The sequence below is a fragment of the Gilbertella persicaria genome (assembly GCF_025201335.1).
Source record: "Gilbertella persicaria strain CBS 190.32 chromosome Unknown B0P05scaffold_1, whole genome shotgun sequence".
In the NCBI taxonomy this organism is placed as follows: domain Eukaryota; kingdom Fungi; phylum Mucoromycota; class Mucoromycetes; order Mucorales; family Choanephoraceae; genus Gilbertella; species Gilbertella persicaria.
Window position 1 is genome coordinate 351,776 of NW_026251962.1, and position 17,015 is coordinate 368,790.

General features: G+C 37.5%; 7 protein-coding genes across 7 annotated transcripts; 3 read left to right on the forward strand and 4 right to left on the reverse strand.

Moving 5' to 3' along the window:
* Positions 1-3,088: 3,088 nt before the first annotated feature.
* B0P05DRAFT_521113 (uncharacterized protein) lies at positions 3,089-3,584 on the forward strand (the record flags this gene model as incomplete). Its single annotated transcript, XM_051575839.1, has 2 exons — positions 3,089-3,484; positions 3,519-3,584. Coding segments are annotated over exons 1-2 (308 nt in total), but the record flags the coding sequence as incomplete, so codon positions are not given.
* Positions 3,585-3,865: 281 nt separating this feature from the next.
* Positions 3,866-6,010, reverse strand: B0P05DRAFT_521115 (uncharacterized protein). The gene is made up of 2 exons (XM_051575840.1): positions 4,703-6,010; positions 3,866-4,655 (listed from the first exon to the last, which is right to left on the reverse strand). The coding sequence occupies exons 1-2, from the start codon at positions 5,996-5,998 to the stop codon at positions 3,909-3,911; spliced, it is 2,043 nt and encodes a 680-aa protein (XP_051439694.1). The 5' UTR covers positions 5,999-6,010; the 3' UTR covers positions 3,866-3,908.
* A 2,000-nt stretch (positions 6,011-8,010) lies between these two features.
* B0P05DRAFT_521120 (26S proteasome non-ATPase regulatory subunit 14) lies at positions 8,011-9,279 on the forward strand. Its single transcript, XM_051575841.1, has 5 exons — positions 8,011-8,095; positions 8,150-8,227; positions 8,282-8,294; positions 8,344-8,521; positions 8,572-9,279. Exons 1-5 carry the CDS (start codon positions 8,045-8,047, stop codon positions 9,188-9,190), a joined length of 939 nt encoding a protein of 312 aa, XP_051439695.1. The 5' UTR covers positions 8,011-8,044; the 3' UTR covers positions 9,191-9,279.
* B0P05DRAFT_582610 (VTC domain-containing protein) lies at positions 9,220-11,292 on the reverse strand (the record flags this gene model as incomplete). Its single annotated transcript, XM_051582187.1, has 2 exons — positions 9,220-10,459; positions 10,508-11,292. 2 exons carry the CDS (start codon positions 11,290-11,292, stop codon positions 9,220-9,222), a joined length of 2,025 nt encoding a protein of 674 aa, XP_051439696.1.
* Positions 11,293-13,215: 1,923 nt separating this feature from the next.
* Positions 13,216-13,871, forward strand: B0P05DRAFT_521124 (uncharacterized protein). The gene has a single exon (XM_051575842.1). The coding sequence runs from the start codon at positions 13,263-13,265 to the stop codon at positions 13,791-13,793; it is 531 nt and encodes a 176-aa protein (XP_051439697.1). The 5' UTR covers positions 13,216-13,262; the 3' UTR covers positions 13,794-13,871.
* B0P05DRAFT_576636 (Isochorismatase-like protein) lies at positions 13,870-14,430 on the reverse strand (the record flags this gene model as incomplete). The annotated part of the gene is made up of 1 exon (XM_051581716.1): positions 13,870-14,430. The coding sequence occupies one exon, from the start codon at positions 14,428-14,430 to the stop codon at positions 13,870-13,872; it is 561 nt and encodes a 186-aa protein (XP_051439698.1).
* Positions 14,431-14,664: 234 nt separating this feature from the next.
* Positions 14,665-16,378, reverse strand: B0P05DRAFT_521132 (Septin-type guanine nucleotide-binding (G) domain-containing protein; the record flags this gene model as incomplete). Its single annotated transcript, XM_051575843.1, has 9 exons — positions 16,356-16,378; positions 16,241-16,301; positions 16,058-16,189; positions 15,984-16,005; positions 15,814-15,873; positions 15,630-15,767; positions 15,469-15,586; positions 15,319-15,420; positions 14,665-15,274 (listed from the first exon to the last, which is right to left on the reverse strand). Coding segments are annotated over exons 1-9 (790 nt in total), but the record flags the coding sequence as incomplete, so codon positions are not given.
* Positions 16,379-17,015: the final 637 nt, after the last annotated feature.

Genomic DNA, 17,015 nt, shown 5'->3' on the forward strand with positions numbered 1-17,015 from the left:
AAAAAAAGCTCATCCAAAATTTTTGGAATGACCAATTGTAGGTCTGATCCAACCGAAATGAGCTAGGATCACGTTTAGCTACTTCTGACAAAAAGAAAACGAGTTTGCTAAGACGAAAAAGTCGAGTTCATTTGAGTGTTGGCTTCAAACCTGCATCCAGAGTTCATTGTACACTGTAATTGGTAGAACAGAGGCTTATTTCAGCAGATGTTGCTCACTAAACGGGTTCTTATTTATACATTATCTGGTTCAAAAAGTTCTTAGGAGTTAGTTTTGTTATAATACATGACACTCTTATAGCCAAAAGGACCAGCTTTGGACATGATAAGCAATGAATGTCATGCAAAAGGAGAGCTCAATGTTTCAAACACCAATTTTCTTTTTAGGCATACTCTCTGCTTTGATGAGCTTTCTTTTTCTATTTGCTAACAGTCAAGTATACAAAAGCAAAACGTGATATCATAGGGCAGTAAAGGCAGCATCATTATAGTTTGGCAAGTGAAATGAGCCCTGTCCAGCTCATACTGAAGAAAAAAGACAGCAATAAAGTAGACAGACTTGAGTGGAAAAAGCCGTTAATACAACTGGATTACACGCATAGCTTTTATTACAATACGCATATATTGTGGGTTTGATCAGAATAATCAAGTCTCTTCAGGTCCTCTTCCTGTCTGAGCAAAAGGTGATCAGTCTCTCAAGCAGCAACAAGAAGGCTCAAAAAAGTCCACATACACTAAGAAAACTTACCAAGCCTTAAATAAACACCTTTAAAGCGCATAAGAGAGCCAAAGCTTGAAGAAGAGATCTTGAAAACCCTAGATCACTTGATCGAACGCTTTGCAAACACCTGGAAAACCAGACTGAGTAGAGTACACCTTGCAATCAATCAGTTGTTATGCATAGCCTTTGATTACACAAGTCTCAGTGCAACCTCATATCTGAACAGCGCCAAAAAAGCAAAGCATCAAACAGACACAACTACACTGTTGAAAGACACCATTCTTTCATGTCTATAGAGCAGAAAAAAATGAGAACACAAGCCTTTTGAGCAACATGTACTTACCTTAAGAAAGACGAGGGAGAAAAAAAGACAAGAGATGGTTTTTTCTAGGATGTTTAAATTCGGGGCTGAGCGGCTTAGCCAATCACTTTCATAGTGATTATTACTCTGTCTTGTTGAAATGTGCACAGACAAGTGGTCTTTGCGTTACTTCTCTATCAGAGTGGCATAAAATTACTTGTTGTAGATCGAATGGAGTCAAAAAAGTTAGGTTTACGTCTCGATTGATATAATAAGCTGTGCAGAGCTACTCAGTGTGCTCATTGCTTTTTTTTTTTTTTTTTTTTTTTTTTTTTTTTTTTGCATTTATAAAGCAAAAAGCACAATTATATAGAGTGTAAAATCGTAGATAGGCGATGGAACCAACATACTTTGTGAGTACTAAATAGCTTTTGATTCCATTTGACACATTACACACTTGATATGCTTTTGATCCTTAATTTATGCCTTTTTTGAGCATCAGACTTATTATACAATCGTAAATCATAGTCTGGATTTTCTTAAATAAGCCTCCAATACAAATTACCTTTTGCTTTTGAATATAGTTGACAAACAATTATTGGCATAATACTAGCGGCGGATTGGCGGCCCGCTGCAGGTACGAGTGTTTTTCAGAATAAATAATCATTTCTGCCTTCTAATCCCCTTCTCTTGAGTTTCTTATGTTAAAACATCCACAAAAGAACATATTTATGCAAAAATATAGTAAGTTGTGAAAAAGTCAAAAAATCATCGTTTTGCCCTCATGATCCCGATAAAAGTTTATATTTATTTGAAAGGTTTTGAAGACTGAGCCCTACGGGGTAAATGTCTAACCATCAGTTCAAAAGAAGAAAAAATTATAGAGTGATAAATATAGGGAAAAAAGGGCAGGAAATATAGACGATGATGTACTACAGTGTATACAGGTAAGAAGAGATAAGAAAGAAATAAAAGAAAGAGCAGGTGCATAATGGAAATATACACACCACAGGATGGAGGAGAGAATTAGCTGTCAATTTGTACTGGATATAGCGAGGCTATCAGCCAAAGGAGAAAAGTCAAACCAGAGGTATCTTTTTCTTCGTTTGAGAAAGTCTTGTCGGGAAGATCCATACTCTCAATTTCAAGAAGTAGTTGGCAAATGATTGGCCACCAATTTGACCATCGTGTGTAGCGGTCAAGTCTTTGAGCTTGTAAGCTTAGAGGGTGTGATATTCTAGGCAACTGATTCAAGACATAATCAATTGGATTAGGCTGTATATCAGCTGGTAACCGCAAGCGTTCAGCAGTGCGCAGGCAACAAAGTACATATCTTCTACTGATAGATCATGAACGACATGAGCAAGTAGAGGTGTACTTTGAAATCCACCCAGGGCGCCAACGAAGGATTCTTTGACGGCCATAGATGAACATAAGCAGCAAAATAGGGTCAATCCAACCAACAAAAGGCCTGTAGGTAGAGATGAGGACAGGGGCATTTGTTTGTGCACGAAGAGCATCCAAGTTACGCTGACGAAGTCCTAAGAGCTGCTTCTTTGCGTTTCCATCGGCTTCAACTCAGCCGGAAAGCGTATTATAGCTATCGCTAAGGTGCAACCAGATGTGACGCTTGTTTGATACTTGTGGCCAAAGAAAGATCTGCTGTTTCCGAGCAAAAGGACACGTGCCAATGTCTGCCATTAGTTGCATTATCAGTGTGTCTTCTGGGAGCGTTTCGAGACGGATCATTATCTTGAAGACGAGGTGCTCTTTGCGTTTGACCATGGAAGGAAGGTTGGTCATCAGTTTAAATGATCCGGTTGTTTCATTTGAATGGCTATTGTTACAGAGTCGCAGGCAAGTATCTTGTGCATGTTCTAGAGTTGCAAAATCGGATTTTCGGTAAAGACCTTACGATACCCTTTACGAAATCTTCATGGTTTCTCCGCTAAGCAACACATTTTCTGAAAGTGGGAATCTGATTGGTGGAAATACCAACAATTCACACCATAAACCCAACAACCAACTGTTTGCATTTCGATCCTGCGCACAAACTGTAAGATCTCAAAGTCGATATGCCTTCGATCTCGACGATCAAACAGCTAATCGCCAATCGCTTCAGTCTCGTAAACGATTTCTCGAGGCTACAGCCAAAAACTCCATTGTCATCGCTACTAGTGAATTTAACGGAATGAAATTTAGGGAGAAAAGTTTGAACAAGTTCCTTCGATATCAGTATCCTAATAGACTCGGTCTTCGTACCAGAAACATTGGTCAAAAGCAGCACTTTGTCGAAATTAACTTTCGAACCACTAAAGAACGTGAAGAGGCCCTGAACAAAGAGTTCGTCCTATATGACCGACGTATTCAAGTGAACCACACTTTCGAGAAAGACTCTACTATTGTCAGAATGGGCATTTCCAACATCCCTTTCGAGGATCAGGTTTTTTTTTTGAAGCCTAAGTTAATTGAAATCTTCCAAAGCTACGGTGAGATTTTGGAAATCGGTCTCAGCCATACCACAGATGGTTATTGGTTTGCAGGAAAAGGATTTGTTACTTTGAATCAGGGAAAACTTCACTTATGCCAAGCTTTAAGACATATCCCTTTTTTTTTCTTATTTTGTTCTACAATGCTTTTTCTTGTATAAGAACTACTTCGCTTCAATTGAAATTGTAGTTAAAGAAGAAGCATCAGTCAATAAGTTAGATAGTGTTGTTCATGAATAGCTTTATCAAGCACAATGAGAAACAAGCGGGTGCTTCTGGCATATTGCACTTTTTAATAGTAAAGAGTCAAATGTTTCAATAAAGAATAGGCTTATTTTATATTTATGTATATATTTCAAAAGACCAATATGTGATAAAAAACGAGATGAATATATCAATTACACCTGCCTAAATTCAAAACTCTGTTGCTGCTGTTGCTGTTGCTGCTGCTGTTGTTGTTGTTGTTGTTGATTCACAGAATCAAACATAGTGTGCTGTTGAGCCAACATTTGCTCATTGCTTTGTGGTTGTTGTTGCTGTTGTTCAACCATACCAGCTGGAGTGAATGACAACATGTTATTATTATTTGGGGTATATTGTTTTTGTTGTGGTTGTGATTGTTGTTGCAACAAAGCAAAATTGTGAGGCTGCTGCTGCTGCTGCTGTTGTAGTTGTAGGGTAGGATGAGGTGAATTGGGAAGGGATTGACTATGAATTGTTATAGGCATTTGACTATTAATATAATCAACAGGCGCAACAGGATGCATACCAGCTGTGGCTGGTGCACTAGTCGTACTAAATGGTGTCGATCCTGAAGAATTAGGAAATTGTATCACACTATTGGGTGTTGACAATACAGGTGTGGTAGCCATTTCATGGGTCTTTTCATGCTTCTTAAGTGATCTTGAATGATAATAGGCTTTACCACATCCTTTGGCAAGACAGATAAAAGGTCGAATATTTGAATGTGTCTTGATGTGTGTCGTCAATGAGTCTGGACGAGAAAACCGTTTACCACAATCAGGCTTATTACACACAAAAGGTCTTTCACCTGTATGTGTTCTTAAATGATTGTACATCTTGTGGCGTTTTGTAAAAGGCTTTTGGTTTCTAGCACAGCCTTCCCATTCACAACAATACGTAGGCTATAAAGAGGGTAAGCACCATTTTGCTTATAAACTAACTTATTTACCTTGCCACTACCAACATGTGTATCATTAATATGACTGATCAATTTCTGCAGATCCATAAATATCTCGCTACAATCCTTCCATTTACACTGCTTTGGCTTCTGAGTTTCAGGTTCGACAGCTGTAACTGTAGCTGTAGCCGTTTCTGCGACAGAGGCTGCTTCGTCCTCCTCTTCATCATCGTCAATAGTTGACTTATCTTCATCTGTAATTGGCTGATGGTTAGATGGCTTTTGGTTTTGTATGTCCATAAGTGTATCAGGACTGTTGTTTTCTTCCTCCTCCTCTTCTTCTTCCACTGATTTCACACTTGACTTTTCAACATTGGTCTCATTATTTAGCTTTTCAGCCTCGAGCACAATCAACCGAGCAATCAATTGGTCTCTTGTCATGTTTTCATAATCTTTAGCTGTTGTTCCAACTTGAGGTTGTTTAAGGCCTAATTCCTGAGGAGTAGGAGGAGGAGGTAGTGTGATAGTACCCAATGCTTGTTTTTGGCATTCAATCAATGTCTTGCGTTCCTGTGTTTGCATATTGATATCACTGTTCACAACATAGGGTTGTTGTATAGGATAAGCTTGTTGTTGTTGAGTACAGACAGCAGCAGAACGAGGAGCCATGGTATTTGACAGATTCTTGGTGTCAATATTGAGTGCAGGTCGATAAGAGCTAGAGACAGTATGTCTTCTTGATTTCTTTTTACCAAGTTCAGCATTATTAGCATCAGACATATTACGCTTAGCACCTCGAACAGTTTCATTAATAAAGACCATGTTTTGTTGTTGATGTTGGTGGTGAACAATTGCGTTATGTAATGAAATGTTGTCACTCTTCACTTGATGTATTGGTGTAGTGGGTGTAGTTGCAATGGGTGTAGTAGGTGTACTATTGTTTAAATTAGCCATTTGAGATAATACTACATGAGGGGTTTCTTGAGAGGGTGTCTGAATCAATTCAGTAGGTGTCATAGCTTGTTGTTGATGATGTTGAAGCATAGCATATTGTTGAGCAATTTGTTGTGCCATGACTTGTTGAGCTGCAGCAGCAACCCGTTCATGTTCTTCATCTATAGAACGATGAGTAGGTTGTTCCATGACACGTTGAGAAGGAACAATTGGATGGTGTTCTATGCTAGCTTGGTTGTTCATCATTTCATTCAACATATGCTGTTGCTGTTGTTGATGATGTTGTTGATGATGTTGTTGTTGCTGAGCATGAGCTTGTGCTTGCATTTGAGCTTGTTGTTGTGCTTGCATGTGGGCTTGTTGTTGTTGTTGTTGTTGTTGCTGTGCTTGCATTTGAGCTTGTTGTTGTTGTTGTTGTTGTTGCTGTTGTTGCTGTTGTTGAGCACGGACCTGTGCTTGCATTTGTTGTTGTTGTTGTTGCTGTTGTTGTTGCTGCTGCTGTTGCTGCTGCTGTTGCTGTTGCTGTTGTTGTTGTTGTTGTTGTTGTTGTTGTTGTTGTTGCTGTTGTTGTTGCTGCTGTTGTTGTTGCTGTTGCTGTTGCTGTAATTGATGTTCATGACTAGCAAAGAGTGCATTATGACTAACATCAAACATAGAATTATGAAGCATCATGGTATTGTCAGCCCCCATTGAATTATTATCCGTAAGCTGGCTTGAATTATTCTATGTACAGGAAAAGCGGAAAAACAAGAATGAATAAAAGACGATAAAAACAAAAAAAAAACTTACAGAGACTTGTATCATTTGAGTAGGTGAGCTTGTGACAGAAAGGTTTGTAGTTGCTTGAGGTGTAGCAGGAGAGACACGGTTCGTTGTGGGGCTGGCGAGTGCTGCCATAGTGTTCAGATCAGACTGGTGGGTTGCTATGGCAGTGACTGGTAATATGTCGCTAGGAACAGGACTAAACAAGTGTTGCATCTGATTCGTGTCTGCATTAGGTTGACCAGAAGCAGATGGTATAGTCAAAGACACATGTTGCTGCGAATCAAAGACTTGCTGATGTGGTGATGATAATTCTTCAAAGTTGGTTGCGTAAAACTCACTTCCAGTATTTGTTGGTGGCTTACTTGTGTCCATATGCACAAGACGAGGAGGTATTTCACTCTGTTGCTGATGTAAATCCATAGTGTTATTTTGGTCCCCCAAAGGGATAAAAAGTGTTTGTAAATAAAAAGTGTTGTCGTTTTTTTTTATTGTTCTTTTTCTTTTGGCTTCTCTTTAGAGACAAAATTAAAGAGATTTTTTTTTTCTGTTTACAAAAAAAAAGAAGTAAAAAAGAAAAAGTCCTTTTTTTTTTATTTAGAGTGAAATAGAGATAAAAAGGAATCCTCTCTCTTTTTTTTTATGAAATAAAAGAAGGGGGGAAAAGGGGGGAGGGGGTGTTAAGAGGGAGTTTACTGAGATTAAATCAGGGTAACATTTCATCAACATAAACGAATCAGAGTCTAGAAAGTCTAAAGTTTTTTTTAGATGAATTTGATTTTACAATGGCATACAATTAACGTAATCCATTCTTCTTAAGATGGATATAAAGAGTACATTTGCTACTTGTAAAAAGATAGAAATAGGATATAGACAACAACAGTATTTGATGGATAGAGTAAAGATTAATTTACCAATGATAACCACGAATGTCATTTTTATGTCAAGGTGCTGAGTATATTCTGTTTTTGTTTTTATCTATTGCTCTTAATAAAAAAGAAACTGTCCTCGCTCAATGGAATACGATTATTGGATAAATTTCGGACAAACAAGTTTTTAAATTAACAAGAAACTCGACAAATAGCTTATTGAAGCCAATACCTCATTTAGCTGTGTTCTTCTTCAAATTGTACACGTAAGCATTCACGCAAATAGAATACATGTTTGCTTAAAAAGGTAATCAAATAATTTAACATGTCAATTTAGATTTATTTATTAAACTTGTTTTTCCCTTACTGTTTAATTTGAAAACAAGTTTAGACAGACTTCAATTCTAGTGTGTGAATACATGGGGCTTTCTTGATTTATCATATCCAGCAAACAATATGTTGGTGAGATAAAATCAGAGAGCAATCAATATCTTTCTCCAAGCCATGCCTCTAGTGGACTCAAATTACTCTTGTAACCAGTCAATACTACTCAAATAGAGTATTGTAGGTTTAGAATCAGTCGTTTCTGAGAAAGACAAAAAAGAACCTTTGGTGATGTCTCCTTCTGCAATTGACAAAACAAAAAATGTTTGTTGGCCCTGATTTTAGTGTTGCAAACAAAAAAGAACTGCATAAAGCATGAAAGATGACGTATCAACCGGAATGCGAATTACAGTCAACTTGGCTTTACGCGTCACTGTAACTGCAAACGTAACTTTTTTTTTTCCTTCTTCTTTAATACTCTATAATGGAAAGATTCCAACGTTTATTTGGCTCTGCTGCTGCTGGTTTGGGTCAGGCAAGTAGACATAACAAATGCAACACAACATTCTTTGCTAACTCTTTTATATAGGGCATGCAACCTGGCATGGATACACCTACTGTTGATAATGCTGAAATGGTTTACATTTCTTCTCTTGCTCTTTTAAAGGTAAGCAAAAGTAGTGATATATACCTATATAACTGACTTTTATTGATGATATAGATGCTTAAACATGGTAAGCCATGAACAATAGTATTTTTGAATGTGCTTATCAGATTGCATAGGTCGTGCTGGTGTTCCAATGGAAGTCATGGGCTTGATGTTGGGTGAATTTGTTGATGATTATACTGTTCGCGTTATTGATGTCTTTGCTATGCCTCAAAGTGGTACTGGTGTGTCTGTTGAAGCTGTTGATCCTGTATTTCAAACCAAGATGTTGGACATGTTGAAGCAAACTGGCAGGTAAAGTGCAAGAAACAAAACTGAACTGGATCAACTTATATGCTCTCTAGACCTGAAATGGTTGTAGGTTGGTACCACTCTCACCCAGGTTTTGGCTGTTGGTTGTCTAGTGTAGATATCAATACCCAACAGAGTTTTGAACAATTAAATCCTCGTGCAGTAGCTGTTGTGGTTGATCCTATTCAATCTGTCAAGGGCAAAGTCGTGATTGATGCTTTTCGATTGATCAATCCTCAAACAGTCATGTTGGGCCAAGAACCACGTCAGACAACATCCAACATTGGCCATTTAAACAAACCATCTATTCAGGCTCTTATTCACGGTCTTAACAGACACTATTATTCCATTGCAATCAACTACCGTAAAAACGAATTAGAAGAAAAGATGTTGCTCAACTTGCATAAAAAAGACTGGACAGATGGACTCACATTGGAGAATTTCACTGAACATACTGAGGTCAACGAAAAGAGTGTTGGCAACATGTTGTCATTAGCAGAAGCATACAATAAATCTGTGCAAGAAGAATTGACGCTTACACCTGAACAACTCAAGACAAGGCACGTTGGTAAACAAGATCCTAAGCGCCATTTGGAGGACAAGGTTGAGTCTGTTATGGGCAACAACATTGTCATGGCATTAGGCACCATGATTGATAGTGTTAGTTTTTAGTAATAAATATATATATATATATATATTCTTTAACGAAAACGAAGGTAAAAGTTCACAATCAGTGCAACGACCAATAAAACACAGAGAACAGCAGGACCCCAAACATCATCATATCGACCATCCACACGCCTATTAATCATCCATGCACGCTTTTCAAATCGATAGAGTGCATAGATGGCAATACCAGCAGCGAGGCCTATAAAGATACCTCCTACTGTACGTGAGATGATGTCACCAAAGTTAAGCAAGTTAAGAGCCACTGTCAGGAGCAATGCACAAAATTGTAGCCATGAGATAAAAGTACGTTCATTAGCAAAATAGACTTTAGGATCTGACTTGAACTTGATCCTCTGTTTTGCTTGTTCAATATCATGCGGTTTATGCTGTGGGCGAAAGAGGCGTTGTAGTAAAGCAGGTTCCTTGAGGTCTTTGATGGGCGGTAGTGGAGGCATTGTCTTTAGGCTGGAAGGTTCAACCTGAGGTTTGGTGGGTTCATTCACAATGGCCTGTCGTTCTCTTTCTTCAATCATGGCTCTTCTGTATTTACCGTCAATCAAGGGCTTGAAACTACGGGATCGAGTGAGTCCAATGTTCTCTGCACGGGGTTTTCGAATATCCACATTGAGCTCAGAAAGCCACCAGGGAAGTAAAGGAAGTTTTTCACGGTAAAAGTGGCATGCACCATGCAGATACTTTGAAAATCTAGGGACTTCATGCACAAGATGACTCTCGACTAAAGAAGTCAGCCAAGTGGGAGGTTCTTGTCCCAAATGAGTCTGTATCTTTGTCTCAAGCACTGCATAAGGAAACCGAAGTATGTCTGCTTCTTTCATATAAGGGAAAGGATAATCAATACCAATATCGTTTCTTCGCCAATGGTGGGCAGGGTGTCTACGAAAGTTGTTATCTAAATGATCTTCACGAATAAAGGTAAGATCAGTATCGAGTGAGATACGCACACGTTGATTGTCTGGTAACTGAAAAGCTGTTCTACTATAGAATACACGCAACATGGGTTCCAGGCGCTTTTTTCGAAAGGAATTTTGTACACCTTTGGCCGTAAATCGAATGCTTTCTACTGTGGTGTTCTCTACACCCGCAAGTCGTTGGTCATTGGCAATTTGTTCGGCAGTATAAGCACCCGACACAAACTGATTCACTTGGTTTTCTTTCAGTCGAAATCTATCTTTGACAGATGCACCGTCCAACCAAGATGCATGGTGTGTTTTGCGCTCAATAAATATAGTATCAGAATCTTTAGGACCATACCTATTCAAGCACAAATGAGTGAATATGACTCTACCCATCTTTGCTTACCATCTAAACCGTATGGCTTCTGCTTCTTCATCTCTTTGCAGCCTTCCTGTGTATAAATCAAAGTTTCCATTATCGAAATAAGTGCTCGAAATAGTAGAATCTGAAGGCTCCCATTTCTTTTCTTTATTGAAGATCAAGACAGGCAAATGAAGCATGATAATGGCCTTGACTTCAGTGATATTGTCTGGGTGAATCCAATATTTGGCAGTGGCTCTTTCAAACGCATTTTGATCGCCTCCTGATGCACTGTTACCTGGTGATTGCTTGCCTCGGTTACGACAGATGTCATTCAGTGCTGAGATATAGACAATGGCAATATCAAATCGTTGTTTGTCCAATGGCTTCTCTCGCAATTTGGCCACAAAGGCTTGTTTGAGGTTCAATCCAGTCCATTTATCATGCTTTTTTAGGATCTTTTGAATAGCTACAAAATTGACACGGGTGAATCGAGACAAGTCATTCACATCAAACAAAATTTCTGTTAGTGCTTCATCCATAATACCATAATTGGTGTCTGAGGCCATAGTAGGGTTTCTTTGAAGTGTTTGGATGGTACGTTCACAGTAGAGAATACGGGCATCAATTTCTGATAGCTTGGCATTGATGAAATCATATACTTTAGTGAGTTCATTGTCGAGTAAGGTGATAAAGTCTGTTTCATCTGTCTCTGTCCAGGAATGGTCGAGTTGGCGGCTTTTGAGTTCTTGTTTAAGGACATCGTATGCGATGTAAGACAGACGCCATGGTGCAAAGATATTTTGTTGTAGTTCTTGTCCATATTTCATGATTAGTTTACAGGATTCTATAGTTTAATGTAAAATACAATAGAGAGAAGAAAAGAAACAAAAAGACAGCTTTCTTTATGATTCTTTTGATGCAAGTTATTTTATGCATCGTTAAGGAGATATAAAATTAGGGATTGCATGTTGTGATGTACTTCTTCTAGTCTTGTTGTCGTGATGATGATCGCGCATGTCTATACAGACATAGTTGTTTTATCACCATAAATCGTTTCTTTCTTCCTTCTAATCAAAAGAGAATAGTTATTGACATGAAAACAATACTTAGCTCAGTACACTTCTCTATGTATTCAAGCATCACTCCTCTTCCTTCTCTCTCTCTCTCTCTCTCTCTCTCTCTCTCTCTCTCTCTCTCTCTTCTCTCTTTAATTCTTTTTATTCTAAACTAGCCAAGCAAAGTCTTATTTTAGTTATTCATGCCTCCTGCTGTTTACTTGAGCTTGGCTCATCATTCTATGTACAAAAATGTAAACGTCTTTTGGTCCCCCTGAAATTGGATTTTATGATTAAACCTTATAGACAGGCAAGAAATGATTCAATATTTATAAAAAGCCATCACCCTGCATTCTACATATGTATATCTATTCTTTTCGAGATGGCTCATTCAAGGCATTTTCTTTTCTTTTCTTGTGTTTAGACAAGAACCCTTTTTTTTTTTGGTTCAAATGGCTGTAATAAATATTGTCATTTTAAGCATATGCAAAGATTACAACTTGGTATTTGATTGGCAAAGCAAAAAAAAAAAAAAAAAAAAAGCAAGGGGTTGAAAACGTAAACAGACATTGCTTGTGCATAACTCCTATTCTTTTTCCTTTTTGTTGTAAATGATACAATAGCTGCTGTCAAGTTTTGATAAAAACGTACATTCGTCAAAGTGAAATACATGCAATAGGCATTTTGTTTGAGAGCATAAAAATAATGTCATCACATTCAAATATTTTATCTTTAAAATAAAAAAAAAGGTACTTTCTGGCCTTGCATCTTGGTATAAATGTTCTCAATAAAGTTCGAGATGAAGAATGACAAGTCTTTACATTTCATGATGTGGTTGATACGAAGTGCAACTATGATTCGTGTGTTTAAACTAGATCAAGTAAGACAAATTCATTCCTTTTTGATGATCAACTGTTCATTGGTTCAAACGATATTGCTGATGTTCCTAAAAATGATATTTTCAACCCAGGCAGCATATAAGTGACTTACAAGGAGACGTTTAAAACAGATTTGCCACTTTAAACGGTAATATGTGGACTATCAGGGCTTATCTTTTCAGAACAAGAACACACACACACACACAAAATTTTATCATGCATATGTATCGCAATCACTAGATCAAACAAGCCTTAAAGATGAACGTATAATAAGACGACGATAAGGCAATTGCAACAACCACTGGTTCCTGAAAAATGAAGCTTTCCATTTTTTTTTGACAGCTAACTTAAAGTGTATGTTTTTCTTATGTTTACTAGATATTGCTCATCAAATTATAGCCTGTTCATCATGGTTTTGAATGATGGCATTTGGTATGACAAATTGAACGGGTTCTAATATTTGCAGAATTCAATGTTATACAAACAGGTACACATTCAATCTTTCAAATCCTTTTTTTTCGACACAATGCCACATTTGTTTTATTCAAGTCATCTCCATACATTATGTATTATAATACAACCTCATCAGAGTAATTTTGGGTGACTCTTCTTCTCTCTTCTCTCTTTTTTTTTTTTTTTTTTTTTTTTTCAAAGGTGGTAAGATGTTGCCTGGTAGCTTTGAGATGCAATCAATGTATACATTTTTTTAGCCATGTTTCATCTTGGGTTTCAGCTAAATTGATAATGAAAACTCAGCATGCAGGTCCACTTTAGGCTATAAAGATGTGATTTCTGATTCAACAAGAGTGTATATAAAAGAGCCTGTCTTTCTACTCAAAGCTTTATTATTCGCAACAATCAACAATGAAGAACTTTACTCTTTTGACTCTTTTGCTTCTTTGTATCAATGTCTGTAGAGCTGACTTGAGATCATGGGCCTTGAGTTTCCCTACCGGTCAAGACAGCAGTGCTATCATACATGGTCAAAGTACTGCTAAACCGAATGAAGCTGTTAAGACCTGTGTCGTTCAAGGCCTTAGTCCTCACAAGCACGTTCATTCTGAAGTCTGGTTCTCTTCTACATGCTCTGGCAGTGGCTGGTGGAGAATGGAATACGGTACTGATGAAGGAAGATGTATCATGTTTGGTGATATTGAGCAAACAGGTTGTCCTTTCGCTAGTTTCTGGACTAGCAAGGCTCAAGTGATTGGTAAAAACCGCGGCAATGGTGAAGAATACACCGATAAAGGCATTACTTTTGTTGGTTGTGAAAAGGGTGCTACTGTCGAAGTCTCAAGAGATGAAGATAGATACTGTGAAGGAAATGCTCCTGCTGATGACTGCAAGTCTATGCTTATTTTCAAGTTTATGTCCTTCTTGTGTCCCAAGAAATAATGTTTATTATCTTTGACTTTCTCTTAAACAATTAGAATAAAGCTATTTTATTCTATTTTATTTTCTTTTCTTTAAACTAGTAATTGTTGTCTAAAATGTCTTGCACCTTCTTGACCTTGGCATAATAGAATTGAATACCTGCCAAATAAGCCTTCTTGATATCTTCAGCCTTAATCATTTCACCATGAAGGGGTTGGTCCAAGGTGTTGACAGCTTCATCAACAACGACTACTTCAAAGCCTTCATCCTTACCAGCAAAGACAGTAGCGGGAACACAGTTGTGAATCATCATACCAACCACAACAATCTTTTCAATGCCCTTGCTCTTGAGGTAATCCTTGAGATCTGATTGCCAGAAACCATTTGAGTAGTGTTTGATAATGACCTTTTCTTCGGGCAAAGGCTTGACACTTTCATGGATTTCAGTACCAGGTGTGCCAGGTATAAAAAAATTGGATATAGCAAGATGTTCAGGCAACATATGATGAACCACATGGACAACTTCTTTGCCATCTTCTCTGAACTTGTCGAGTACGATTCTACATTGTTCTGCTGTCTCTTCGGGCTGCCAAGTACGGAGCTTGCCACCAGGGAAATAGTCGTTTTGGATGTCAACGAGAACAAGAGCTTCCTTCATTGTTATTGTTTTCTGTAGATACAATATCTTTCGAGTTCAAAATCTTTGCTTATTTATACTGTAAACCATGATGAATAATCCAAACGGTGAAATTTATTCCATTTTATCTGATTTGTTTAAGCATAAATTATAAATTTGATTTCAGAAAGACAAATGGAGAAACCAACTCCAGATCCATTGATTGGCTCTCCTCCCTCTTTAGCATACAATAGATCTTTCATTGATTACAACAACAAAAAAAAAGTGTCTTTTTAATAATGATTAAGTAAAGGTATGGAAGTATAATTAAATAAAAATTATTGATCAGCTAGTTGAGCTTGTGCTAATCTGGCTTCAAGGTTACGTAAAGCTTCTTCTTTACTCAAAAGCTCAGCTCTCTTTTCTTGAATTTCACGTTGAACCTTTAATTCAATTTCACGCAACTAGAGAGAAAATCAGATCAAAGTTTCAACCTTATCTGGGACTTACTTTTTCTTCTTCCTTTCTTAATTGTTCTTCCTTCAATCGAACACTTTGAGATGCCATATCTTCAGCATTCAAAGAAGCATCTTCTTGGTCACCACCATTGACAGTACGACTCAATTTTTCAGTACGATAGTTTTCATACAAAAAGTCGTGCGTGATTTCCTTGAGATCTTGCAAATGAGAGCTATTTTGTATGAACATACTTTGTTGAGAATACACTCTATGCTTACCTCAATAAAGCGGATCTTAAGCGACCAAAATCAGAATGCTTAGGGTTATCAACTTCAACAGCACCCCAAGGGTATTGACGACCACGAACAGTGCGACCATTGACAACAATCTCTTCTTCACTACCGATGATAGAGAAGGGCAAAAGAGCCTAACAGGAGGGTTGGTTAACATGAAGTACTTAGATAGACTTACTCTTAATTCACTGTTCTCTTCAATCGTGTCTTCTTCATCTTCTTCAACATCATAAGGAAAGTTGTAAATGGGAATATTATAGTGTTCAATATCTTCCATAATCTATTCTTCTAGATCAGTAAACATATAAAATACAGTGTATAGACTTACTCTTCTCTTAAAGTCCTTTAATTCTTGAGGTGTAAGAGAATCAGCACGGCCAATGACAGGAATCACATTAACACGGGGAGAAAGTCTACGCATGAGTTCGATATCGATTTCACGCAAGCTATCATACAAGTCAGCAAGAGTGGCATTCATTTATGACTTACGCATGGCCAGTAGGGGCAATGAAATATAAAAGAGCATGAACACGGTTATCACGGAATCTTGGGTTACGTTTAATTCTTGACTCTTCAGCAAGAATGTCATCATATTGCTTTTCCAAATAAGCAACAATTTCATGGAAACTAGTCAAGTGTTCAATACATACTACTTGTATAAAGATCAACTTACCATGCTTCATTATCAATATTATCACCAAAGCCTGGTGTATCAACAATAGTTAAAGAGATCCTAAATTAAATAGCAAGTGTTAATTTTCCCCTTTTTTATAAACACCACACTCCTGATAAATGAAATAGCTCCTCTTTATATTATTTTGTGTTCCCCTTATCATATTTTACCTTACACCATCTTCATCTAATTCTATTTAAACATTAAGCATATGTCATACATATCATACGTATGCTTCACTTACCAACTGAGACTGGCTTAATATTGATGCCTTCTTCATTATGTGCGTCTTCAGGGTTTTCTGATTCTTTTCTAGCAAGGACATGATCGTCACAGAGAGTATTTACAAACGTTGTACGACCCGTGCCAGAGGCACCTAGAAGGAATGAGTTCATCATCTTGGTCATCTGCACTTTTCTGTACATACCAACTACCATTAACGTAAATTGAAAACCTTTCTTTACGTTTTTTCTGCGTCCTCCAAGTCTCTATTGTTTATTTGTATGTTATTGACAACTTGCTTATGAAACCACTAAGCTTACGTGAGCCATTTTCTAAGTCTAATAGTGTAATAAAAAGAAAGAAAGAGTAGGTATGTAATATAAAGAAAGAAAGAAAGAAAGAGATAGAGAGAAAGAAAAAGAGAGGGAGAAGAGAGAGAGAAATTATGACTAGTTGGTAAGGCGGGAATATAATCTAGGCCAATCAGTCCCTGTTTACACAAGGATTGGCACGCGCAAAGTTCCCTCTTTTTGCAAGAATAACACAATTTATATACACTATTTTCGGAAATAGATTGCACACTGAGAACAGAAAATAAAGATTGCACTTTTGAGAAGCAGAGATTGCAAACTATTAGGAAATCAATTGCACAACTGTGCAATCTAAGAGAGAAGTTCTCTGTTCAACATACTTGTAACTTTGAGTCAGAGTATTGGCAAGATCTACAAATAGACACGGAGGCCTGGTAAAGATCTTGTGAGCAAGTTGCTACCAAGTGATCCAAAAATCATAAATCTGGTTGTTCACTCTCTAGTCAGTAGAATATTTTATTACTTGTACAAAAATGCTGTATATATTCAACACACATAGATTGTCTATAGACGCAAATATTCCTGAAAATAGCTATGTCGTAGTCCAAGCTGAATGGGCTGATGGTAGGAGTAGCTTTAAGTTGCTAAGATTATACGTCCCTTTCGTCT

Bases quoted from the DNA above. Each gene is read 5' to 3' on its own strand.
- B0P05DRAFT_521115 (XM_051575840.1), bottom strand. From the start codon at position 5,998: ATGCAAGCACAGCAACAACAACAACAACAACAACAAGCCCACATGCAA. The intron at 4,656-4,702 runs GTAAATAAGTTA...CCCTCTTTATAG, and splicing joins CACATGTTGGTAGTGGCAAG to CCTACGTATTGTTGTGAATG.
- B0P05DRAFT_521120 (XM_051575841.1), top strand. From the start codon at position 8,045: ATGGAAAGATTCCAACGTTTATTTGGCTCTGCTGCTGCTGGTTTGGGT. The intron at 8,096-8,149 runs GCAAGTAGACAT...TCTTTTATATAG, and splicing joins CTGCTGCTGGTTTGGGTCAG to GGCATGCAACCTGGCATGGA. The intron at 8,522-8,571 runs GTAAAGTGCAAG...TATGCTCTCTAG, and splicing joins ATGTTGAAGCAAACTGGCAG to ACCTGAAATGGTTGTAGGTT.
- B0P05DRAFT_521124 (XM_051575842.1), top strand. From the start codon at position 13,263: ATGAAGAACTTTACTCTTTTGACTCTTTTGCTTCTTTGTATCAATGTC.